The 26,008-nt window shown below is 40.1% G+C and overlaps 1 protein-coding gene across 3 annotated transcripts in view; it reads right to left on the bottom strand.

Moving 5' to 3' along the window:
• The window catches only part of Atrn (attractin), a 134,112-nt gene that overhangs the window by 79,340 nt on the left and 28,764 nt on the right, over nt 1–26,008 (bottom strand). For all 3 annotated transcript variants that reach the window (XR_015683439.1, XM_087654662.1, NM_031351.2), the window contains 5 exon segments: nt 18,994–19,077; nt 16,697–16,810; nt 10,192–10,320; nt 8,789–8,994; nt 7,400–7,568 (listed from right to left, as the gene is read on the bottom strand). Coding sequence is in view for 2 of the 3 variants with exons in the window: in XM_087654662.1 (XP_087510788.1) it covers nt 7,400–7,568; nt 8,789–8,994; nt 10,192–10,320; nt 16,697–16,810; nt 18,994–19,077 (702 nt within the window). In the remaining variant the exon portion in view is untranslated.

The raw sequence follows: 26,008 nt of genomic DNA, 5'->3' as shown, positions 1-26,008 counted from the left end.
TGATGTGAGCAGCTGCGAGTGCTCACCTGAGTACCTTCTGTGAACTAAGCCCCAACAATGAGCATGTGCAACAGTAGCAGTCATATAATCTAAAACAGGCAAAAATTCTTGACAGGATTTAGAACTATAAAAAACAACAACAGGGAGAACATGTCTGAACCAGATGGTCAGGAAAGATCTCTTCATGAGACAATTAGATTGAACTGTAAAGAGGAGGAGAGACCAGTCCTCAGATGCAGTAACAGGACTTCCAGACAGAAGGACACCAGTGCAAAAGCACTTGGAGTAGGATGCACATGCTGCTTCATGGGCAAAGGAAGAAGACTGTTAACGCAGCACAGAGGGCAAACAGGGGTTGAATGGTCATACAGGACCAATACAGGACCATTATATCTAATGGGACGGTATTAATGGGGGGCCGTTCTCTCTCTCTCTCTCTCTCTCTCTCTCTCTCTCTCTCTCTCTCTCTCTCTCTCCACCCCCCCCGTGTGTGTGTGTGTGTGTGTGTGTGTGTGTGTGTGTGTGTGTGTGTGTGTGTCGGTCCTCCGCATTGAGCTTTCAGAGCCCTGGAGTACAGTGTGCACAGCCAAGCCTGGCTAACCATGGCTTTTAACAATATAGTAAATGATGGGATTTGCAATTTTTAAGTACTTCCCAGTCTCCATTACAAATAAATTAAAAATAATAGAAACAGATCTGACAGTACTCCACTGCAAGAGACTAAGGAGAAACTAATAGCAGACTAAAGATAAAAATAAATAAATATAACATGTGTCTGTTGAGAGAGCTGGTAAAAATTGTCATGAAGTTATGATGCAGCCTGTGAAGGAATTATCAAAATGATTCCTAGGTTTCTTCTTCAAGAGAGAAACACATGGGCTAAAGAGATGGATCACAGGTAAGAAGCCTTGATCTTTCTCAGAACCTGGATGCAATTCTCAGCACCCACAGGACAGAATCACAGCTAACTGGCGTGCCGGTCCCAGGGATCCAGTGTCCTCTTCTGGAACTGCTTGCTCGTGGTGCGTATCTGTGCAGGTAGGCAAGACACTCATAAACAAAAACAAACAAGTAAGTCCAAAACAACAAAAGAAGAAAAGAAAGGGGAACGAGGAGCTGAGGTCATGACTTGGTTAGTAAAGTGCTTGTCACACAAGTTTGGACCATGCTTGTAATCATGATTACAGGAAGCTCCCCAGAGTTTGCTGGATGAATCACTGAGCACCAGATCTAGTCTCAAAAAAAAAGAGAGAGAATAGGAATCAATCAAGGAGGACACTCAACAATGACTTCTGGCTTCCCATGTGAACATTTGTGCATGCAAAAGGAAGGAAAACAATGATGGAGTGTTGAGGTCTGCCTTGGAGTTCTCTAGGCAAGAGCGCTAGATTTGGGCAGAGGGAGGAGTCAGGAGCGAGAGGGGGATTAGATTCAGAGAATAGGGTTAGAGAAGACAGTTGGTGACAGTTGAGCCAGTAGAACCTGAGCAAGGGGGAAAAGGATTGAACAGTTGGGAGAGAGGGAGAGAGGAGAAATGAAGATAGGAGGGAAAGGAAGAGTTTAGAGACACGATGGGGAACTGAGAGAGTTAGAGGAGACAGGAGATGGAGAAGCTAGGAGTCGTTGTAGGAGAAGGAGAAACTAAAGCATGGAAGAATTGATATAGTTGGGAGAGTGAGTAAAGAAAAGATGGAAAGAGGGGAGAAGCGAGGAGTCGTTGTGGGAGAAGGAGAAGCTGGAGACCTGGCAAATAAAAGGTGCAAGGGATAGATGGTACTGGGCTTTGTATGTTTAAGTGGGCAATTATATCTTACCAATTGGATCTAAGATTATTGAGTTGTGTGTTCTTTTATGTGAGAGTTTGAGTGTAAGAAAGTGTGTGGCTGGGCTGTGTTTCCGCCAAGATATCTAGCAGATATCTGGGGCACTGAGGTGTAGGACCTAGCAGGGTAAAAGACCAACGTTACCGTTTTTATTTTTATATAATTACAACAACAATGGAGCACCGGTAAAACCACGCAATGGCACATGTGCTACCCAGGAGGAGAAGTCACTTTCACAAGTTTATTTCACCTTTTCATGGAAGCAGCACTAGTCATGGTAGGAACAGTTAGGTTACTAGTAGAAGTAGCTACAATTATTTGTATATTTGTTTGTTTTGGAGAAAGGATCTTTGTATATACCTATTCTGGCCTCAAAATCACAATCTTCCTGCCTTTGTAACCACACACACCACCACAGACAGCTCTAGATTTAGGGCAGATTTTAAAGATAGAACCAATGATTGTATACCACAACAGTCAAACATCTGAGTAGAATTATTGACACTCCCCACCTCCCTGCTTCCTGGTGTTCACACTCATATATAATATCCCAGCCTTGAGTATAAGGACAATCAATGACTTCTAACCAGTAGGAAGCAAGGATGATAGGGTATCATTTCTGTGATCCACACTGAGAGTAAGACTCAATCAACGCTCTTCATGGCTTCATGACATAAACACATACATGGGTGAGCGCCAATGACAGATTGTGTGTAGACAGATTAAGAGCTAAAAAGGCAGCCTGTGTGAACTGATGGCAGCATCCAAAGAAGAAAAGAGATGCTACTGACAAACTATGAAGCTTTTCTCAGGCCCTAATCCTCATCCAGTACTTAGAGCCACAGAGAGCAATGGAGAATTGATGTTTCTCATGAAATGAAAAGACTCTAGAGAGGCTGATTTGGTGCTGGCAAAATGAAGTGTCCTCAAATTGTAATTCTTTTTTTTTAAACCTTATTGTTTTGTTACGTGTACAGGTGTTTTGCCTGTGTATGTGTCTGTGTACCTTATGAGTGTAGTACCTATGTAAGCCAGAAAGGGTGTCAGATCCCCTGGGACTGGAGTTACAGACGGTTGTGAGCCAACATATGGACACTGAGAACTGAACCCAGGTCCTCTGGAAGAACAGTCCAGGCCTTAACCGATGGGTCATGTCTCAATCCCTATAACTGCTTTTTATAAAGAAAGAAGGACTAAGATAAAGCTCATAATAGTTTGCTATTTTAATGTATATTTATATGGATATATAAATTTTAGATCTTGGTTTCAAAACTACTAGTATGAAAAATAACTACAATCTAAATAAGGTCAAATCTGTTGTGTTGGTCTTCAAAGTACTGACAACTGTTGGGATTGCCTTGTTTGTTTTGTATTATAAGGCACTTGTTATTTCACATTTTTAAAAAAAATTTTTTTTTCCAGAGCTGGGGACCGAACCCAGGGTCTTGCGCTTGCTAGGCAAGCGCTCTACCACTGAGCTAAATCCCCACCCCCTAGTTATTTCAAATACATGCTTTTTATAGTTCCTTACTTTAACAACAGAACATTTGATACCATGGTATATGTCCTCTTCACTAGTGAACACCTTTTTCTAAATGTTAGGTGAATTTTTCAATCATTTTTCAATCAGAATTAACTTTTTGAAGATTTATTTTTATTATTTCTAGCTGTGAATATGCATGGCTGTGGGACATACGTGTGCTGGTGCTTGCATGGCAATAGGCATTGGCTCTTCTTTGGTGCTAGAGATATGGTTACTTGTGAGCTGCCTGGGATGTGTCCTCTGAAAGAACAGCCCACTCTCAACTGCTGAGCCCTCGCTCTAGCCCCTAAGAACTTACACTTAATTGGGATACAGAAGGACTATTAAAGATCCTGTGTGTGTGTGTGTGTGTGTGTGTGTGTGTGTGTGTGTGTGTGTGTGTGCGCGCGCGCGCGCACATAAAATACTTATGCAACTAGTGTTCTTCTTTGTTTTTTAATAAATCAAGGGGCTGACAGGATTGCTCCGTGTTAGAAGCATTTTGATTTTCCAGTGTACCTGGCTTCCATTCCTACACTCACAACTCCCTGTAACTCCAGCTCCAGAGTCCTTCTTCAGGTCTCCTTGAGCACTGCAGACACATGGTATACATTCACACAAATGCACACACATACACATAAATAAAATAAATCTTAAAGTACAAATATCAACTAAAACAAAAAGTGTAGGTGAAAACATTCTTCAGAGCCATCATTATGAATTATTTCAGGTTCAGCAAAATTCTCTTCAAGCTCCAATCTTTCCAATCAAACAGAAGATTCTGTGTGACAGTTTAGGTTGAATGATTTAAAAGCAGCCACATCAAAGTTATACACCATGAAAATGTAGTTGTTTATTTACGAAATTTTGTCAATACCAAGTCTCTGTGGTTTAGACAAGGAAGCCAGACAAACTCTAGCTTGCTTCAATTAGCTAAGCCGTCAGCCACTCCATTAGAGTTGCAATCTGCACTGAGGCTGTGACCCAGGGACTAGGATAGTAATGAAAGTGCAGTCACAGGAGTGAGGCTGACGGCGACTTTCGACTGCTGAACAGAACTTAGTAAAGCAGATACTGGCCGGCCTGTTCTGTCTCCATCCTGACTCTCGGCTTGCTGTTAGGTTTGATCTCCTCAGAACTTGGGTTACAACAGAAAAGAGAAAGATAACTTTTCAGTATCACATTATCCAACTGTGTACTGTTCACTTTACGGTAAGGAATGGTGAACAGGAGTCAATAAACAGTTTCATATTCCTTGGGGGAAAGACCAGGTGTCTCAGTCACTGTGCCATTGCTGTGAAGAGATACCATGACCAAGACAACTTATGAAAGGAAAAATATAATTGGGGCTGGCTTACAGTTTCTAAGAGTTAGTCCCTTATCACATGGTGGGAGTGTGGCAGCTGGCAGGCCTGACACCGGAGCAGCAGCTGAGAGCTTACATCTGACCCACAGGCAGCAGGCAGAGAATGCGATTGGGCCTGGTGTGGGTTTTTGTGTGAGAATGACACAACATAGACGGACACCAAGATTCAAAAATATACAACAGGCACGATGATATATGTCTATAATCTCAACACTTACTAGGACCACAGCCTGACTATCTCAACAGTTTTTGAAGTTTTTTTGTTTGTCTGTTTGAGACAGGTTTCCTGTATCCCTGCCTAACCTCAAACTCTATATGGAACTGAAAATGACTCTCAAATTCTGATCATCCTGCCTCTGCTTCCCTGGTGCTGAAGTTAAAGTGTGCATGGCCACACCCGGTTTTATGTAGTGCTAAGGATGAAATCCAGAGCTTCACGTATGCTGAGCTTATGTCTTTTACCAAGTAAACTAAGGCTTAGCAATGGGCTGGGGCGGCATATTGGAGTGTGTTGAACTGTGTGAGACACAATTACTATGACTAACTGTGTCAGCATTAAAAATGAATTTAAAACTTTTTAGGGGAGAAGGCTAACTCTGAGCAGAGTGTCATGGCAAACACCTTTAACCCCAATCCCCAATCAGAGAGATTTGCCTGCCTCTTCCTTTCAAATTCTGCTTAAATTAAAACCTTTTGCTACAGGCCCTGGCCTCCTTTTAATTTAAGACTTACTGTTTTCTCTATTGTTCTGACTGGAATTTCTAAGTCTGTCTGGAGGCTGCTGGCTCTTGCCTCTGTCCTGCTAATCTACCCACTGGGACTTCTGTTTCCATTGTTGCATTTTTCAATTTTACAATTCCATCAGATATTCTCTTTTTAGATTTTTTAATTTATGTGTATGAGTGTTTTGCTTGCATTCATATCTGTGTTACCACGTGCATGCAGTGCCAGTAAAGGCCACAGGAGAGCATCTAGATGCTCTAGAATGGAGATGACTGTGAGCAGGAGAAAATGCTCTTAGCCTCTCAGCCATCTTCCAGGCCTTCCATTTAAGATTCTTTCTGATTATTATTATTATTATTACATTTATTTATTTGGGCAAGGCCATGTATTTGCCAAGGCACAAAGATAATCAGAAGACAACTATCAGGAATTGGTTCTTTCTTCTACCCATGTGGGTCCTAGGTATTGAGTGGGTCACGAGGCCCAGCTGGTCAAGTGCCTTAACCTGGCCTCTGATATCCTGTTACATCTTATATTTCTTTTGGTGAGACTTTCTATTTTTTCATTTGCTTTCTATGTGTGCAGCTGTTCATTGTAGTATTTTAGGATGGCCACCTTTAAATTTCTTGTCAGATAAACCTAATGTGTGTCACCCTAATGTCATTGTCTCTTTGACTTCTTATTGAAAATGAGACTGTATTAGCTCTTGGCTGGGCAGATTTTGTGTATCATGCTGTGAGACTCTAGACCCTCTGTTATTTCAGGCCTTCTCTGACACCACTCCCATGGGATGGAGAAGGTCAACTTATTACTGCCATTACTGTTGCTGACAGTAGAAGTCAATGTTCCCCCCACAGTCTCTACTGATACTGTGCAGGCAGAAGCCTTATTTCCAACTGGTGTGACCTTGTGGGAGGAGTATATCACTGGGAGTGGCCTTTGAGGTTTCAAAACCCCATGCTAGGCCCAGTGTTCTCGTGTTCATACTTTCTCTCTCTCTCTTTCTTCCCTCCCACTTGCTTGTAGATCAAATTCGAGCTCTTAGCCACTGCTCCAGTGCTGTGCCTGACTGTTGTCATGCTTCTTGTCATGATGTTCATAGACTTACTCTCTGAAACTGTAAATAAGCCCCTAATGAAATGCTTTCATTTAAAACTGCCTTGACCATGGTGTCTTCAAAGAAACAGAACATTAACAAAAGCACACGCCAGACTGCCTAGTAGTCCTACTGACTTTAAGATGAATGTCAATACTTTTTAATCACTAATAGAAAAAACTTCAAGCCACAAAATTAACATGGCTAAGTATTTATAAATTTCCTCTTGAAATCTGTTCTCTATAACTCTAATATGATAATATATATTCTACCTTCAAAAAAGCACAAATAAGACTTCAAACCCTGGAAATTATTAGACAAAAGCCATTTAACACTAGTAAGATATAAACTGAAACCATCTGACATATGAAAACTATTAATAAAATCAAAAGATAAAGTAACTCCTATTTATATGACGTACTACATACCTAAAGCAAAATATCAGAGGAAGTACCTTAAAAAGATAAATTATTCTTATCATAACAATGAATTCTTTGGGGCTTTCAATTGTAGAACATCAACATATATGAAGAAAGTTTAAAAGAATACTACCAAAGTTTAAACAGATTTCCCTCAGTAATTACTTGTGATGTCCTGGCTTTTTATTATTTTTACACTGTAGCTTCTTGGGGTGGAAACCCAAGCTTCTTCCAGAAGTTTTTAACCCACTCTCTGAGCTGGTGAGGCTCAAAGGGCAAACATTACAAGCCTGGTGACCTGAAACCAAACACCAAACTCACACACAGGTGATGGGAGGAAACTAACTCCATGCAGCTGTCCTTTCATCTCCACTGGCACACCACTGCATACACCCCCTTATATACACTCAGGAATAATAAATAAAATGTTTTAATTATAAAGCCACTTACGCTAAAACCATGCTGTAATCTGAATGGTTGAACATATACCCGCCAACAACCCACATTATATTTCCATTGACCACAGCTTTATGAGAGGCTCTGGGAAGCTTTAAGTCAGAATATTCTTCTCGAGTCCAAAAAGACTGGTTAGCTGGCACAGGAATTGAACATCCAGGACCTAATAAGAAAAAAATAACAACATAGCTTCACAAAATGCAGTCTAAAAGTTTGCAGCATTCCAAGTTCTAATCTAAGTGCAAAGAATATTTAAAGAATCATGTTTCCTTTAGCAGTGCTAACATCTTGAACTTGTTTTAAACTTATTTCACACACAGTTATTTTACTTGAATGAATGTCTATGTACCACTTGCCTGCTTGGTACCCACTGTCAGAAAAAGGCACTGGATCCTCTGGAACTGGAGTTACAGATATTGTGAGCTCCTACGTGGATGCTGGGATCAAATCTGAGTCCTCTAGAGAACAACCAGTACTCTTAACCAAGAAGCCATCTGTTTAGAACCTAACATGAGTTTTTAATTTACTTAAGATACAGACCAAAACCAATCATTCCATAATGAGATTTAATACTACATACTTTCTGCTAAGTTGGCAATATTCAGATTAAACATTTTTAGTAGTAAAAATCTTGCTTAAGCAGCATTTAGGGAAAGGGCAGACCAAGAGTTATTAATTCAAGTGGAAAAGACACTAGGGTTAAAATATAATGACAGATCAAAATCAATCTTCTGGTAAACCCAGAAGCTGACTAGATGAAGGAGACAGAGAGAACTCTGTCCTCTACTGGGACTCCTGAAAGGGGGATGGTACTCAAGCATGCCAACCACTAACTCCTTAATATCAACTAAACTAGACAAACCAAAAACATTTAAACAAACACTTTCTTTCAAAATAAAAAGGTCCTGAGGACATAAGCATAGAAAGAAAATCACTAAAGCAATAATGGCTGTTTCCTCAAAATGTCAGAGAATTCCCTACAGCTTCATTAGTATGCTGGTTGTGTGGGTAATGGCACTAGATGACAGCAGTGGGATTCTAACTGGTGCAGATCTTCTCTGAACACAAACAAGTTTTCTTAGGAAACAGCAGTACTGCCACTTAACCACCTCTCAGCTTGATTCTCTGCTTCTCTAACACCAGACCATGCTCCCTAATTTTCATGAATGAGTTGCAAAGGATTTGTTACACCTTTCCATAATTCTAAGCACATCAATAACAATCACATACGTGTAAACTTTAAAGAGTCTGAGTAGAGGGAGGTGAATGCTTAAATGCCATCTGATACATGATTAACATAAGGCCTACAGCTGCTAAAATAAACTCTATTACAGTTCACTAAACTACAACTCTGTGAAAGAACTTTGAAAGGGCAGCTCCTACCCTGCCAGTGAGGGAAGCAGGAGCACCCTCTGGTGTCACTTGCGTTACAGATGCCTCGGTGAGGAAAGCCACAGTTGTCTGTACAGTGAGGAATGTCACAGGACTCCCCTTTCCAGTTTTCAGAACATTCACACTCAACAGTGCTGCTGCTGTTACTGCTCTTACATTCTCCTCGGCCTGAGCAATTATTCGGGCACATGTCAAAACTACAAAGACAGGAGAAAACTAAGTCAACAATTTCAACTAAGCAACATTTGCAGACCTCCTTCTTATAGTTTAAGTTAAGTTCATTTGCAAGTGTGACTACAGGACTTACCAGTTAGCCCAAGTGTGCTCACTGAGCTCTGTGCAGCTAGGTAATGAGATCAAATCAACCTCACTGTATTCGCATATGAAGGAAGAAGAATAAATAACTCAGGAAGTTAGAGAAATTACAAAACAATAGAGATCTGTGCGAAACCACTTAGACTTGGCTTGACGCTGACAACCAGGAGCCTACTCTTTCTGCTAGCTCATTAGTAATGAGTTCTACAAAAGTGCCAAGCTAATGCTAGCAAGTGGAGGAAGGAAAGGGAGCCAATGAACTGACAATATTCATGGCACGCATTCTCTGAAAAGATTCTGAGAATTAGCAGAATTTAAGATTACTTTCCAGAGCCCTTGGTCCTGCCAAGGCTGGACCCCCAGTGAACAGGATTCTTGGGGGGAGGGTGGTAATGGGAGGAGGATGGGGAGGGGAACACCCATGTAGAAGGGGAGGGGGAGGGGTTAGGGGGATGTTGGCCTGGAAACCGGGGAAAGGGAATAACAATTGAAATGTAAATAAGAAATACCCAATTTAATAAAGATGAAAAAAAAGATTACTTTCCAGTGATGTAGTCAAATTAAAGGTCTTCAGTAACTTTTATCAACTCACTTCAGATGGAGAAGTGCAGTTAACAATTTGAAATGACATAATTCAGATGTTTAAAGAGGTACATTAGTGGACTATTACAATAGTTTAAAAATATAGATTTCTTATACTGAAGATTATTACTGAGACACTACTAACTTTGATAAATTCACTTAGCAAAACTCCTGATATTTTCTTCCAGCATCAGGTAGAACGTCTCTCTCTTCCAGGAGATGCTCAGTGACAAGATCTAGAAAAACCAAGAACTGTGGTCCCAACTACTGGGGCTGACATTCGTTTAACCTTTTAGCTCCTGTTTTCCTCAATTATGAAATGAGAAAAAATGTCTACCTCTCACTGAATACTTAAAAAAAACTTTAAATAAGAAAATTCATGTTAATATTTAGCAAGGTGCCTGACTAGCTGTAAGCCCCCCAATATTATTATTATTATTGTTATTGTTATTAAGTCTTTTGAATAGTATCAAAAATATTAAATCTAAATATCTTACTTGTAAGTGATATTAAATCCAGTCAGATTATAAGCAGCATCACTGAAAAAATGCAGTAGTGCATAACCTGAAGTGACAGTGACTTCAGGGGCCGTCTCATTGCCATCTCTTTCAGGAACAATGAGGCCACTGAAATGTAAACACAGATCAAATTACAGCAATTTCAACAGAATCCGTCTATACAGCCTTTGAACTGAGTCTAGTCATTCTGGATCTGCCATGCTTCCTTAATTCTGTTATTGTTGTCACTATTTGATCCAGGGGCTCTTGTTCCAACACAGTATAAATGTGACTCTAGCTGGCCTCAAATCCACAGCCCCACCTGCCTCCGCCTCCTGAGTGCTGGGATTTCAGGCATGTGCTACTATGCCCAGCTTCTAAAGGATTTGAAATCAATGACTTTGGTTTTTTGTTTTTTGTTTTTGTTATAAGCTTTTTATGATATCTTCAAGTCTCTACAATTATATAAATAACAAACTTTATGAACTGATAATTGTTAAATATGTACTGTTGGAAGAAAATATTTTACCTATTTTTATACTATGTATCATATATTGTTATCTTTTTAATATATTTTATAGATGTTTTATATAAATGAAAATAGAAAAGTTAACTGAATTTATAGTCCTTATAAGATTAGCTTTCAGACGTATTTTCGTTGTTCAACTGTAATACTGTTTATGTTTATACACAGCAAGCATCTGTCACTGAAGGCCCCAAAGTCTCCCTGAGTCTCAGTAAGAGCCTAGTGGGTAGCGTTTGAAGTACTGCATGTCAGTAAATTCATGTGAACTAAAGATTTGAAGATTTACTGAATCAGTGACTACCATTTTTAAGACATTTGATCTATAATACCATACCACCTTGTTTTACAAAAGATACATGCTAACTTGAAGGCTGGGAGTGGTGGCACATGTCTTTAGTCCCAGTATTGGGGAGACAGACCCAGACAGATCTCTGCAAGTTCAAGACCAGCATGGTCTACACAGTGAGTTCCATGTAAATTATGTCCATGTGTATAATTTGAAAGCTCAATATAGAATGGAGGTGTCTACCCCCACCTCATTTACCAACAGAAGGAATATTATAATGTTGGTCTTGCTCATTTAATACATGATGTACCCCAAGGTTAATCATTTTCATGTTCAGTTGCTCCTATTTTTTTGTCATTATCAATTCACTACAACCACCAATCACATTTAGACAATAGCAAAGGCCATGTGATTTGCTCCACACATATAACTTCACTCAATGATTAAACATCTGATCACCTATTACTCTCTCCCTTTCACTCACTCAGTCCCTAATTCCCTAATTTTTCTGAAGATTACAACGGGTATATTCCTACTTCAGGCTATGACCATCTTAAATGCTATGACCTAGCAATTCTCTTTGTATAAGAAATACTTCCTCATATATACACAGAAAAACAAAGAATACTCCTACAGCAGTAGTCAGATGACAACTGATTAAAAGTCACCTAATTACTCATTTATGGGAGTTGATTAAATGAGTCATTACTAATCTGTAGATCTGCAAGACTAACAAAGAGTTCATGAAGACAACAGGTAGAGTAGGGAGGCACACAGTCAAACAACTGGCCTGGTGTACCTATGCATCTAAAAGCAAGTATAGGTACATGCATGTAAATGTGACCAGAAGAGAACATACAGACTGACAGTGAGAAGATGGGATTTTCACTTAATTTGCATATATGTTAACATCTGCATGTGCATGTTATCTACACCAGTGTGTGCGGGATACATTATGTGAATATGCATGTTACCTACAGCAATGTGTATAGGATACATCATGTGAATATGCATGTTATCTACACCAATGTGTATAGGATACATCATGTGAGTATGGGTGTTATCCACACCAATGTGTATATACATGTTATCCACACCTATGTATGTAGGATACATTATGTGAGTTTGCATGTTATCCGCACCAATGTGTGTAGGATACACTATGTGTATATACATGTTATCCACACCTATGTGTGTAGGGTACATTATGTGAGTTTACATGTTATCCACACTGATGTGTGTAGGATATATTATGTGTGTAGTATACATGTCATCCACACCTATGTGTGTAGGGTACATTATGTGTGTATGCATGTTATCTGCACTGGTGTGTGTAGGGTACATTATGTGTGTGCTGTAGAGGCAGACTTCACTATCAGGTGTCTTCTTCACTCACTCCCCTCCTTTTTCTTCTGGAAATAGAGTCTCACTGTGTAGTACTGACTAGACTGGCACTCACTATGCAAACCAGGCTGGCCTTTAATTCTCAGAGAGCCTCTTGAGTGCTGGAATTATATGAATGTGCCACAACGAAGCCCACCTCATTTTGGGGAGTAGGATCTTTCACTGAACCTGAGATCACTGACTGGCTTGACTGGCTGGCCAGCAAGACCAGGAATTCTCTCGTCTCTACCTCCTCAGCACTGTAATCACAGGCTCGCAAAACACACCTGGATTTTTATGTGAGTCCTGGAGATCTAAACTCGGAACTCCATGCTTGTGCATTAAGCAATTAAACTGAGCCACCTATGTTAGAATGAAGACAGAACATAGGAATTCTAAGATTCTGACAGTACTCTAGGGCTTACAGAACAATGACACATTTTCCTCTATGTATTTTGTTAATAAAAGGATACAAACAAAAAGCATGAGATACATATAAAGGCAGACAGACAGACAGACAGACAGATAGACAGACAGACAGACAGACAGACAGACAGACACACACACACACACACACACACACACACACACACACACACACACAGCTTGATGATATCCAAATCTTCTTCTGGCCTTCACAGACACCAAGCACCAAGCATGCAATGGTATAACACATATGTACCAAATACCCATAGTACTAATTTTTAAAAAATAGTAATTTTAGGGCTGGAGAGATGGCTCAGGGATTAAGAGCACTGACTGCTCTCCCAGAGGTCCTGAGTTCAATTCCCAGCAACCACATGGTGGCTCACAACCATCTGTAATGAGATCCAATACCCTGTTCTGGTGTGTCTGAAGACAGTGAGAGTGTACTCACATACATAAAATAAATAAATCTTTAAAAATTAGTAATTTTAAAAAGAACAGTGTTTGGCTATTTCAGTATATTTTCAAAACTAGAATTTTGCTATGTAACACAGGCTCACAAACTTCCCACACTGGGCTCTTTAACACTGAGGTTATAGGTCTGAACTACCATACCAGCTTAAGAGTAGTATTCTACTGAAGAATGTTCCCAGGGAAAAATCACTGCCCTGGTCAATCACCATTACCACACTTGCCAACAGACCCTTCATAAAATACTCTGTACATGAATGTTCCACAGAATTGTGTTAGTGAGCTAGAAAGATAGTAAAGACAAACTGCCCAGTGGTTCTCATATTTGTCTAGTAATAGAGCTTTGTTAAACTGTTTTTATTTAGAATTTCAATATATAAAAGACAAATATGATAGAATAATCTAGAAGCGGATTAAACTACAGCTTGCAGAAAAGCCAGATATAACACAGACTAAACTAGCACAGTATCTTTGTCTTATGTTTTAGATGCTAAAGTCTAGTCTAGCAATCCTCATGCCCCAGTCTCTCATGCTGCTAGGGTTAAAAGTCTGTGCGACCACACACAGTTTTAAAGTTTAGAGCACTTGAATGATCTATTCAAGTTCTCACAATAACTCGGGCAGGATTCACACTGAAAGTAAATTGTCTTATGAATCCTCTTTGGTTTTCCTTTTATTCATTACCATGCACCTTAGATGAACCATCTGTTGCTAGGCTGTCTCTATTCTGAATGCTCAACACATCACCAACATGCTGATTCTTCTATCTAATGTGTTACTGGTGCAAGGGCAATGCTGAGAAAGCCACTATAACCTAAGACAGTAGGGACATGGTACTCTGATTTTTAAATACAACAATTTTCATCTAGAGATGGAACTCAGTAGTAAAATGCCTGCCCAGCAAGCACAAGACTCCAGGCTGGACCCTTAGATGTGTTTATTTTATTTTATGTACATGAGTGTTCTGTTTACATGTACGTCCACACTATGTGTGCCTGGTGCCTGTGAAGGTCAGAAGGCATCAGAGCCCCTGGAAACGGAGTTATGGATAGTTGTAAACTACCATGACTACCATGTGGGCACCAGGAATGGAACCAGGGTCCTCTGCAAGAACAACAAAGGCTCAACAGTCCCTTAACAGCTGAAACATCACTCTAGACTCACACCACAGACTTTTAAAGTGATAGACATTGTCACCTTAGTTCTAGATAGAGAATGTGCTCGGCATTATTAAAGGTGGGTCTTTTAGTAAACTATTTCACTATAATTTTATGAAATTAACACTCAAATATGTTATAAGTTAAAGTTTTTGTTTTTGTGTTTTATTTTATTTTTTTTGTCTATGTAGCTCTGCCTGGCCTGGAACTCATGGGGACAAGGCTGGCCTCAAACTCAGAGAGTGTGACCTCTGTCACCATGCCCAACAGTAGGCAGTTTTAATAGCTAATCAGTGCATTAGTTCATGCTCTCGATTAACCAACATTCTGTACATATACCTTCCCTCAAACATCTTTGCTTAGGACAGTTTATAGGCCCCTTATTTTATTCTTGCTGCTGACATGAAATTTTCATCCCTATTTATCAAATACATAGTCCAAGTAAACTCTGTGCACAACTGCTTGGCTCATATTCTTACAATGGCTATGGCTAGCTAATTCAAAGCCCAGTCATGTGAAAGGGGCTCCATGAATTCTGATTAACAAACAGGGTTATAGATGAATTCCTAAAAAGTAGTATCATAATATCATACTTAATTTTTGTGCTTCTGTTATAGTTTAAGGTGCCTCCTGCTATAATGCAAGGTATATTCAATTATATACATACATACATACATACATACATACATACATACATACATACGCTTAACACATGACAGATGACATTTTAAGTGCTTAGCACAGCCTGCTGTTTGGTTTCATTAAATGAAACTCTTAAGTTCTCGCTCCAAATATTATTGGAGCAATAGTGAAGAACTAGTCTTCTATTTGTCTTTTGCCTCCTTGTGTACTGCATAGTCCTTCCCTCACTATGTGGCAGTCCACATACAGGAGCAATAGTGAAGAACTAGTCTTCTATTTGTCTTTTGCCTCCTTGTGTACTGCATAGTCCTTCCCTCACTATGTGGCATTCCAGCATACTACCACAAGGGGAAGAAGAGAAAAATATTGATTTCTTTCTAAAGTAAAGAAATAAGAGGCCAGCCAGTGAGATAGCTCCAAAGCCATTTGCTTGGGAACCAAGTTCAATCCTTGGAACCACTATGAAGGTGGAATGAGGAAAATAGACTCCCCAAAAATGTCCTCTAACCTCCACATGTACACACATGTGCCAACCCCCTCCCCTCACACACATACACAATTAACAATAAACTTTAAGAACACTGACGTTGCCAGGCATGTGTGACAATGCCTTTAATTCCAGCACTTAGGACGCAGAAGTAGGTGGATCTCTGTCAGTTCAAGACTAACCTGGTCTGTAAAGTAAGTTCTAAGCATCATCCAGGACCACACACACACTCTCTTGGTTCCCAGTACCCTTGTCAGGTGGCTAAGACTCTCCTTAACGCTGGCTCCAGAGAACAGGCCACAGCAAACAAGAGAACCTCTCACCAACAAGGTGGAATGTAATGGCCGACACGTGAGGCTGTGCTCCAACCTGACATGCACACGACGGCATGTGAGTACATGCACACGCACTCGCACACATATCAGACACTCACATACACTGCAGACACACGCACACTTTTTTTTAAAAAACTAAAATAGCAAAAGTTCAGTGGAAACCTGTAACTGATTAAACTGAATTACTTTATTAAATTATTAATACAGATGTATTGGGGAGGGATTTACAAAACAAAATTAGCAAGTTTCTCATTCTCAACAGGAAACCATTGTCCAATTTATAAATAGTCTTCCAGAAAGCTTCTCCTCTCCCTAATAATACATATACACAAGTACAAATACACACACAGAGAGAAACTATATATCTATTCAAAAAGTTATTCCTAAGGGCCTATGGAATGAAATATATACAAGAACAAAATAGGTATGGTTTCTGATTTAAATTTGTCACAGAAATATTACTCAATATAGTCTAAAATTTTTTAATGTAAACTTTACCACCATCACGAACAGCAGTTCGTTTGATAACAGAAATTATCAAAACTTCGCAGTTCAAGAATGTGAAATGAGCCAGGCACAGTGGCACAGCCTGTGCTCCTAGCACTTGGAAGGTGGAGGCAGGACTAGAAGTTCAAGGCTAACCTTGGCTACATGGTAGCATACACAGAAAATGACCTAGGACATAAAAACCAAGTGAACTGAGGCTCAGCAGAGACAGAGCTGATGCTCACTCCATGAGAGAAGTGTTCCTGACACACTTACATTCAGAAGTCAGCTAATGGCTGGGCTTACCTAAAGGCAGCAATCAGAGGTGCGTAAATTGAGTCCCCATCATAAACATATAAATGGTCCCAGCTACATTCAGTAGCAAAATGGTTGAATCGAAGTCTCATTATCTTATTTGGCCTAGAAAAATAATTAAGTAATTTATAATAATCATAACATTAACTACTAAAAACAGACTTTTGAAGAATGTATAAGGAGAAAAAAATAAATGCAAATATAAAATATAAACAGGTTTCCTGCATTTATCAGCGATCTCGTTAGTATCTGATATGTATAAGAGAACATTAAACATGTCTGTCCTGGGAAACAGAAACAGCAGCTCTGACTTCAGGGCCTTAGAGGAATGTTTCCAGCCCTGCCTTAACATTCAGCAACACGAGCCCCTCGGCATCCCTACTTCTTCCCTTACTCATATTACTTAAGACTTCATAACACATCACTTTAAAAAAAACACATTTTCTAAATTTACCTGCTTCTCTGTCTTTTCACAGAACTGTACCAAAAACCACTTCCTAGGGAAGCTACGTATCCCTGGCTGGCGTCCACACTCCCAAGGGCTCTACAGCCGCTCCCTGTGCATGACTACCTCAGACCGCAGCTCCACCTTCATATTTACCATGCCAAGCACCTAGACAAAGTGTCTGAAATTTTCCATAACAGATAACCCTATCTAACTTTTTCCTCTCATCTGGAACTATTCCATTCATATTTAAGTTTGCTTACATACCACATATTTTTAAAAACAAAACAAAATAACAAAAAAGATCAGTTATTGCCAGATAGCAAAGAGATTTGTGAAATCTTAAACAATGCAATTCTTATCATTTCCTTAAATATGAGGAACTTTTTCCTTACATTCATGGTGATAAAAATGACATTTATGATCAGGGATACAGCTAAGTTGGTAGACTGCCTAGCATCCATGCAACTGTGGGCTTGATCCAGAGTTGTACCCCAACCCCCCAAAAGTGGGTATGGTGGTGCATGCCTATAATCCCAGTGCTCAGAAGTGAGGACAGAGATAGGACAGTTGAGAGCACAAAGCCAGCCTGGTCTACACAGTAAGCGCCTTGCCAGGTAGTGCTTACCAGTCTGATCCCATCTCAATGAAAACAAACTGCCTTTTCTGCTGACATTTGGTGGGATATAATTGTTGCTTTTAAATGAATTAATAAGCAGTATTTCTTGGGTTTAGTATCTAAATTGGTAGAAATCACAGAGAGACATGAATCTTCAAAGTTTTGTTCACAGACTAAAATGCTTTGGCCTTAAATGACAGGCACAAAGAAGGAGAAAAAAAAGAAATAGACAGCTGGAAGGACAATAGGGCTAGGGAAATAGGCAACAGTAGTTATTCTGATGGCTGATTTATTATTTAGCTGATAATAAAAATCAATAGTCAGAAAAAAATACAATAGCATTATTATATAAAATTTAAGCAAACTATTAAAAAGATTTTAACTGAGTTTTTTAAACTATTAGAATTAAAATATGTAAATATCTGGTATACATTTTTCATTTGTAACATTAAGTCAACTTGGAACCTTTAAAAAAAAAACATAAAGTAAAGAGTTATGTAACAATAGAGCACTTGGGGTTGGGGATTTAGCTCAGTGGTAGAGCGCTTGCCTAGCAAACACAAGGCCCTGCCTGGGTTTGGTCCTCAGCTCCAGGGGGTATTGGGGGAGATGAGGAGGCTGGGGGTGTGGAGAGACAAAAATAACAATAGAACACTTGCTTACTGAAGTCATAGGTTCAATCCCCAGCACCCAAAAAAGAAAACTTCCTTTTAATTTTTTATTTGTGTGTGTGTGTGTGTGTGTGTGTGTGTGTGTGTACAACTTTCAGAAGGCATTCTTTTACTACCGTGGGATCCAGGGATTAAACTCATATAACCAGACTTGCTCAGCAAGCACTTTATCCACTGAGCCATCTCCCTGGTCCCCCAAAAAAATAAATTTTAAAAAGCAAAACCACCGGGTTGGGGATTTAGCTCAGTGGTAGAGCGCTTGCCTAGGAAGCGCAAGGCCCTGGGTTCGGTCCCCAGCTCCGAAAAAAAGAACCAAAAAAAAAAAAAAAAAAAAAAAAAAAAAAGCAAAACCACTATCCAAACGAAAAGCATTAATGAAAGGTATTTTAGCAGCAGGGTATGGTAGTCTACACCTACAGTCCTAGCACTTGGGGGAGCAGAGGTAGCATACCAACATTCAAGGTCAGCCTGTCTCAAGAATAGCACTAACACACCTAAGTTCGATACTAAACTCTTATAATAAATTAAAATAAAGTAAGCCATTATAACTTACTGTCCTTCAATGAGCCATGTGCATTTCGTTTTATATTTATAATTCCCAGGTCCATCTGTTACAAATCCAGAAGATCCAGTTAGTCTGTAATTTAAATAAAGAAAAATGTCAGTCAAACTTTCATACAATATTATCTTTCTTGTAAAGACTAAAGGGGTTGGGGATTTAGCTCAGTGGTAGAGCGCTTGCCTAGCAACCGCAAGACCCTGAGTTCGGTCCCCAGCTCCGAAAAAAAGAAAAAAGGAAAAAAAAAAAAGACTAAAGAAATTAATGAGATTGATACAACGTGTACTACAATTAGGAGAACATGACTGGACAGATACATTCACAATGGATGAAATAAGGATCTTTGTAGAGAGAATCTCTTATGCAATATATGGAAGCATCATCTGTCAATAAAACATTGTTGGCCTACTAGCTTGGATAGGAGGAAGAAAAGTGGAAGTTCCAGCACAGAGTCTGGGATAGTCAGTTGTGTGAGGAAGTGGGGGGAGACAAGGACAAAGGGACTATGACACAAGGATGGGTATTGGGGAACAGCAACAGAGGATGGGGAACTCTGAGGAAGACAGTTGCATGAAACTCAAGAAACTCAAGGAGAGGTATGTAGCCTCATGGCATGACCTAGACTAGTTTATGTAGGATGATGTCACTAGGCAGCAAGGAGGGTCCAGGTTAAGGTGAAGCCTATCATTGGATGAGAAGGAAGGGTAGGCGGGGAAAAGTCTAGGAAGGAGGAGGAGGAAAGAAGGAAGATGAAGACAAAGGAGGAGGAGGAGGAGGATTCTGATCCAGGTGATCTAGGTCAATTTTATCTTGTCTATCTTTTCTATCTTTATTAATTGGCAGTGAATTTGTTCTGTGGATGTATTATAGATTGAGAATTTAACATATAAATCTAATTGTTAAACTACAAGTTTCTAGAGCTTTGATTTTACCGGGCTACAGGGGATGTGAGCAAAGTTCACAGGGGGCAGAGAGACCTGTCTCAGTCTGGAAGCCATGTTAGGCTATACAATGCCTGGGGCTAGCGTGGCATGGTGCCACGCTAGAACAGCCTTCAGAACGCAATATGTGTGTCAGGTGTGGTAACAACCTACCAAGGGTGTCAAAGTGGCTGGCAGAGAAACAGCCAGAGCATGCGGCTCCCACAGATCCGCACAGAGTGACAGCGCAGTACCTTAGCCACCAATCCATTTTTATTTTTACTGCAACAAGTTTAAATGGGATAATTTAGTTATGAACTAGGGGAAACAAGCCAAAGCTATTGGCTTAGGCATTCATTTATATGTAAGAAGTCTCAGAGTCATTTTTGGTACTAGGGTAGGATGCCTGTGGAAAAGCCTGTGGTTACATATCTGCCACACACACAAAAGGATATATTCAAAGCAAGAGGGATAAACAATAACAAAATAACTAAATCACTTTAGTTATGAAAGAAAAGTTATACTTCATATCATAAAAATGGCTACAAAAGCCAGAAGTGGTCTGGCTCCTACCTGCAATCTAAAATTTTAGAAGGCTGTGGCAAGAGGACCACGAATCTGAGCTACCTAGACAGTTCCAGGCCAGTATAGAGTATACGGTGAGGTTACATCTCAAAAAATAAAAAAAAAAAGAGAGAGATAAAATAAAATAAAACAAATAATTTAAAGGACATGGATACTTTTAAAGCTAAACTGTATAACCATAGTTCCAATGAAATATAGGGAAGGCTGCAACACAGAAGACAGCAGCAGTCTGAGGTGGTCCACACACCAGAAGACCCATCCAGATTCCCTTCTGAACTCAATGGCCACTTACTACCTTGCCACAGCAGTATATATCAGAGCCTAGATTTCTAACTCAGTGGAGTATCTGGATTTTCATACTTTTGCAACTTTCTCATGTTAGGAGTATCTGGCATTCATTAACATTTTGACTCCAGTAATTCTAGTGTCTGTCTATCTTCTCATGGTTTTATCATTTACACTTTCTCCTTTGTAAATTAAGAAAATTCTTCACGGAGGAATTAAAGAGGTGGCTCAGGGTTAAGAGCACTGACTGCTCTTCCAGAGGACCCAGGTGCAATTCCCAGCAACCACATGGTAGCTCACACCATCTGTAACTCCAGCTCCAGGGGGTCTGACTTCTTCTGACTTCCACAGGCACCAGGTACACACATGGTACAAACATATACATGCAAGCCAAACAGTCATATACATAAAACAAAATACAATAAAAATGAAATTCTACTATATCCACTTGCCAAAGCCCAATTTGCTAACTCTTTTTTCAGGTTACTGTCTAACGGCTCTTTTATGGAAAGAACACCTTATTTTCTATAAGATACATTTTCTCAACTTTTTCTGTTTTGTGTCAGGTATCTTTGGCCACTTAGAAAATAATATACAATAAAGGTGCTCCTTCCTTCCTTCCTTCCTTCCTTCCTTCCTTCCTTCCTTCCTTCCTTCCATCCATCCATCCCATCATTTTCTCCTCCTCTCACATCAGGTGCCAGGCTCTAACTGCAGTCTGTAAGAAATGTACCCTTACCTCACAGTCAGCAGCCAACACTGCATGGCCCTTCTTCAGACACTGAGGATCTTAGCAAGTCATCTGCGGTCTTCCACTTATTTATATTAATATCTAGGAGGCTCTATCCAAAGCCCAGCTCTCTTGCTTAGAGGATTTATTTTTGAGAAAAGGTCTCATGTGGTCCAGATTGGCCTCAAACTTGCTAAGAAGCAGAGAATGGCCTTAAACGAGCCTGCTTCTATCTCGATGCTGAGATTACAGGTCGGTGCCACCCACTGAACAGCCTCTCCATTTCTCAACTTTATCATTAACAATCTTCTCCTTTGCCACGCCTTAACCATCCATTCCTCTGGCCTCTGCTAGTATTTCTAACAGTACTAGCGACAAAATTTAAATTTTAACCTTCCTATCTGATCACTGGCTCTTTATCCCTTCCAGTCTATTTCCTCCCTTGCAGTGAGGCATCTTCCCACAGAGACTACCAATCTACTAAACCATGACGTCCTCACTCAGCAACATCCACACGTTTCTAGCCCATTTACCTATTTAAGATTTCCAATACAGACCATGATAAAAATCTGATCTCCCAATTCCCTCAATTTCCTTTCCTTTCTCCTCTACTGTGCTTGCATATTATAGATATTTATGAACCCTGTCCACACCTACTGCACCCCAGAGTTATTAGTTTAAACAACCCTGCTTCCTTGGGTCCTAATAACTAGAAATACATAATTCACTAAAGGTTATGTTCTAATACACCTAGCAAAAACATGTAAGGCAATATCATAAATCATCAGTAGCCTGACACTCTGTAGCCTCTTGTCATCCCCAACACTGGCTTCTACCTAAGAATTCAAAATGGTTCCCCAGGCTCCTATGATTAAACAGACCCATTCCACCTACCACAAAGAGGGAAAGGAGACAAAGAGCACTCCCTCTCCCAAGTCAAACATGAAAACTCTACTTGTATGCAAGCCAAAAGTAACAGGCACATATCTACATATAGAGGAGGGCAGAGAAATGTAATAACAGATGTCCCAAAGCTCAGGATTGTCTTTCCTAGAAAAGTTGGTAATAGCTATAAGGAATGATTACTAATCTTTGTCACAGCATGTAATCTAACACTTAGGTGTGAGACAAGTCTGTGAATAACATCTAGGAAATATTTTCTCATTCTTTTTTAAGACTTTCTTTTTTTTTTTTTTTTTTTTTTCTTTTTTTTTCGGGGCTGGGGACCGAACCCAGGGCCTTGCGCTCGCTAGGCAAGCGCTCTACCGCTGAACTAAATCCCCAACCCCCATTTTCTCATTCTTAAGAAAGACAGGAAGACATGCTAATTCCCTATTCAAGGAAGGACTTGCTGCCAGTGACAGCAGTGACCAGGGTCATTACTTTGTCCTTCAGGGACCATACTACCACACCATGCCTTTCCCAGGACATCCAAAATTTTTGAAGGTTTAAAGGTCTAAGCATTTCAATCCAACATGGGCTCCTCACAGGCAATCCTTGCTTAAAAGCTTCCCTGGCCAGTGTGCCCTGGGACCCACCTATCTTTACAACCCCTCTCTAGCACTGCTTACAGGTGTGCTCCATCACACCCAGCTTTCTGTTGGTTCTGAGTCTAAACTTAGGCAACTGTGGTTACACAACAAGTATGTCACGAGTTGAGCCATTTCCTGAGCCAACTTCCCAGCACCAGCTTTTGGGAAGCATTTGCTAAGTCGAGAGTTTGGGGCCCAGATAGGCTGTAACACCACAAGAGGAAGGTGTTATAAGAAAAAAGCAGAATTGGGTAAAGGAGACACTGAGCTTTGATAGAGGGGAGGCTCTTGAGCAAGGGCTGCCAGTCAGAGGAGTCCCAAGTTGGAACACTAGAGCCAATCCCAGAATCTGAAGGGCAGAGAATCTGAGTTCTGATCTCTAAGTCAGCAGACTGCACTCAGTTTCAGAAGTAAAATTAAATCCCCCCCTTTCACAGGTGAAAGGAAAGCTTCTTCATCCTCATCACCAATTCTGATTTTCTCTAACCACCTCACCAGCATGTTCAGGAATAATGGTTCACCAGCTACTCAAGGCTAGGTGTCTTCTGGGGATGATGCCACCGGGCCTCTCTCAAGGTCTCGGTCTCTTCTCTCTCCTTCTTAAATGGCTTTACAGAAGGAGTTTGGGGGACGCTCCTGCTTTGGTTTTGGTGTTTCTTCTTTAATGGTTTCAGATGATTGACTGTGGAACTTCTTTGAATGTCTGGAAGAATTCTGCTGGGACTCCATCTGGCCTTGAGCTTTCTTTTATCTGGTAGGCTTTTATCACTATTTCAACCTCCTCATTTGTTGTATTAGATCTGGTCAGGTAGTTGGCTAACTCTTGGTTTAATTTTGGCTGAATACAGAAATTCACTCACTTCTTTGAGGTTCTCCAACTTTAATGGACTAGAGGCTTTTAGGGTATTATCTTATAAAGTTCTTAACATTTCTGGTATCTGTTATAATATTTTCCTGTTCATTTCTGATTCTGTTCATTTTGGTCCTCTCTTTCTTTATTTTGGCTAGTTGAGCCAAAGGTCCGTTGGCCAAATCTTCTCAAAGCACCAAACCTCAGAATCATTGATTCTTTGTATTATCTTTTGTTTATATTTCATTTATTTTTGCTCTATTATTTCTTGCTACCAACTAGGTTTAGATTTAGTTTGTTTTCATTTTTTTCAAATTTTTGAGTTGCCACATTAAGCTATTTATTTGTGCTATTTATTTGTGCTATTTCTGATTTTTTTTAATGTAGGCACTTAGAACTATATATTTTTCTTGATTTCTTCTTTGCCTCATTCATTATTCAGTAATGAGTTACTTATTCTCAAACTACAAGGAGTTTTTTTATTTACTAGAGATTTGACTGCTGTGTGTTTTAAGTTTTATTGCATTGTGGTCAGATAAAATAACTGGAGTGATAGCAATCTTTTTGAACTTGTAAAGACTGGTTTTGTGTCTCAAGGCGTGGTCTGCTTTAGAATAGCTCTGTGTGCTGCTGAGAACTGTGTTCTTTGGTGTTTTGGTAGAATATTATGTAGATATCTGCTAAGTCCATTTGATGTATTTTGCCAATTAATTCTCATGTCTCTCTATTTTATTCAGATGATCTATTACAGAAAGCGGGGTATTAAAATCATCTACTATTAACAGATTGATGTTAAATCTAGTAGTATAATTTTTATAAAATTGGGGGTATCAGAGTTTAGTGCATATAATTAAAGATCCAAAATATTCCAAGTCTCTAAAATATCCAAACTCTCTTTGACACCCTAAAGTCTTTCTGGAACTCCAAAGTCTTTGTTTTTTTAACTGTAGACTCCTGAAAATTAAAAAATAAGTAACATACGTTCTTATTCTGAGAGGAAAGAGCCAGGGCACAGTCACAATCAGGTCAAAGAAGCACCAAAGTCACCACTAAAAACTAAATGTCAGTCTTCTGGGCTCCAAAGGCCTTGTCACAGCACATGTGTCTACTCGTCTCAGGCAGACTCCATTTTGTACCTGCTGCTGTCATTAGTGGTCATCCATGGTACTGGCATCTGTAAAATGCTGGGGTCTCAACAACTAGGCTGTGCCTTCACCATTACCTCTCCTGGACTCCCTTCTAGGGCTGACCCACCACCTGGCAGCAAACCTTAACTTCTCTCCATGACTCCTTCAACCTTAGGGCTTCCATATCAACTGCGGTTGCACATTCATTGTGCCAAGCCTTGGCTGCTTTCCATGACCCTTCAAGCCTTCAAAACTAGTACCTACTGGGAGACTCTTAAAAGATTACCAAGTTTGGGAAGAGATATAGCCTTCTCCTATCTGGACTACAGCTTCTGTGTGCTGTAAGAAACCCTTTCCAGAAGATTCTGCCAGAGCACTGCAGGTCTCTTCTTTTTTTTTTTTTTTTTTTTTTTTTTGGTTCTTTTTTTCAGAGCTGAGGACCAAACCCAGGGCCTTGCACTTGCTAGGCAAGCGCTCTACCACTGAGCTAAATCCCCAACCCCTGCAGGTCTCTTCTTAATTAAAGCTGAGTCTCCAGTCCCAGGTGACCATTATCAATTGTCCAATAAAGCAAAGGTTCCACTTCTATGATTGTTAGCTCCAAATGTCACATGGCCCTGAGCATCTTCAAGTGACACTCAGACGTCTTTCTGAAACCTCATGGGCTGGGCTCCCACATCTGTGTTGCTTTCAGCACTCTTACACGCGAGCTTCCCACAGAACAGCTCACTAAGCTCTGAGCATCAAACAGCTTTTCTAGCCCCAAGTTCCTTGCACAATCCTCCCCAAAACGACACTGCCAAGTCTTTCAGAGGAATACACTGTGATAAACATCATGACAAAAATCAAGGAGGAAAGGGTTTATTTCATTTTAGTTTATTTCCCATCACCCAGGGAAGTCAGGGCATGAGTGTAAAGGCCAGGACTTGAAGGCAGGAGCTGGTGCAGAGGCCATGGAGGGGTGTGGCTCACAGACTTGC

Source organism: Rattus norvegicus, chromosome 3, assembly GCF_021556685.1.
Source record: "Rattus norvegicus strain SHRSP/BbbUtx chromosome 3, alternate assembly SHRSP_T2T, whole genome shotgun sequence".
NCBI classification, from domain to species: domain Eukaryota; kingdom Metazoa; phylum Chordata; class Mammalia; order Rodentia; family Muridae; genus Rattus; species Rattus norvegicus.
Note: the sequence above shows the minus strand (reverse complement) of the source record. Positions and strands in the feature narration are given on the sequence as shown.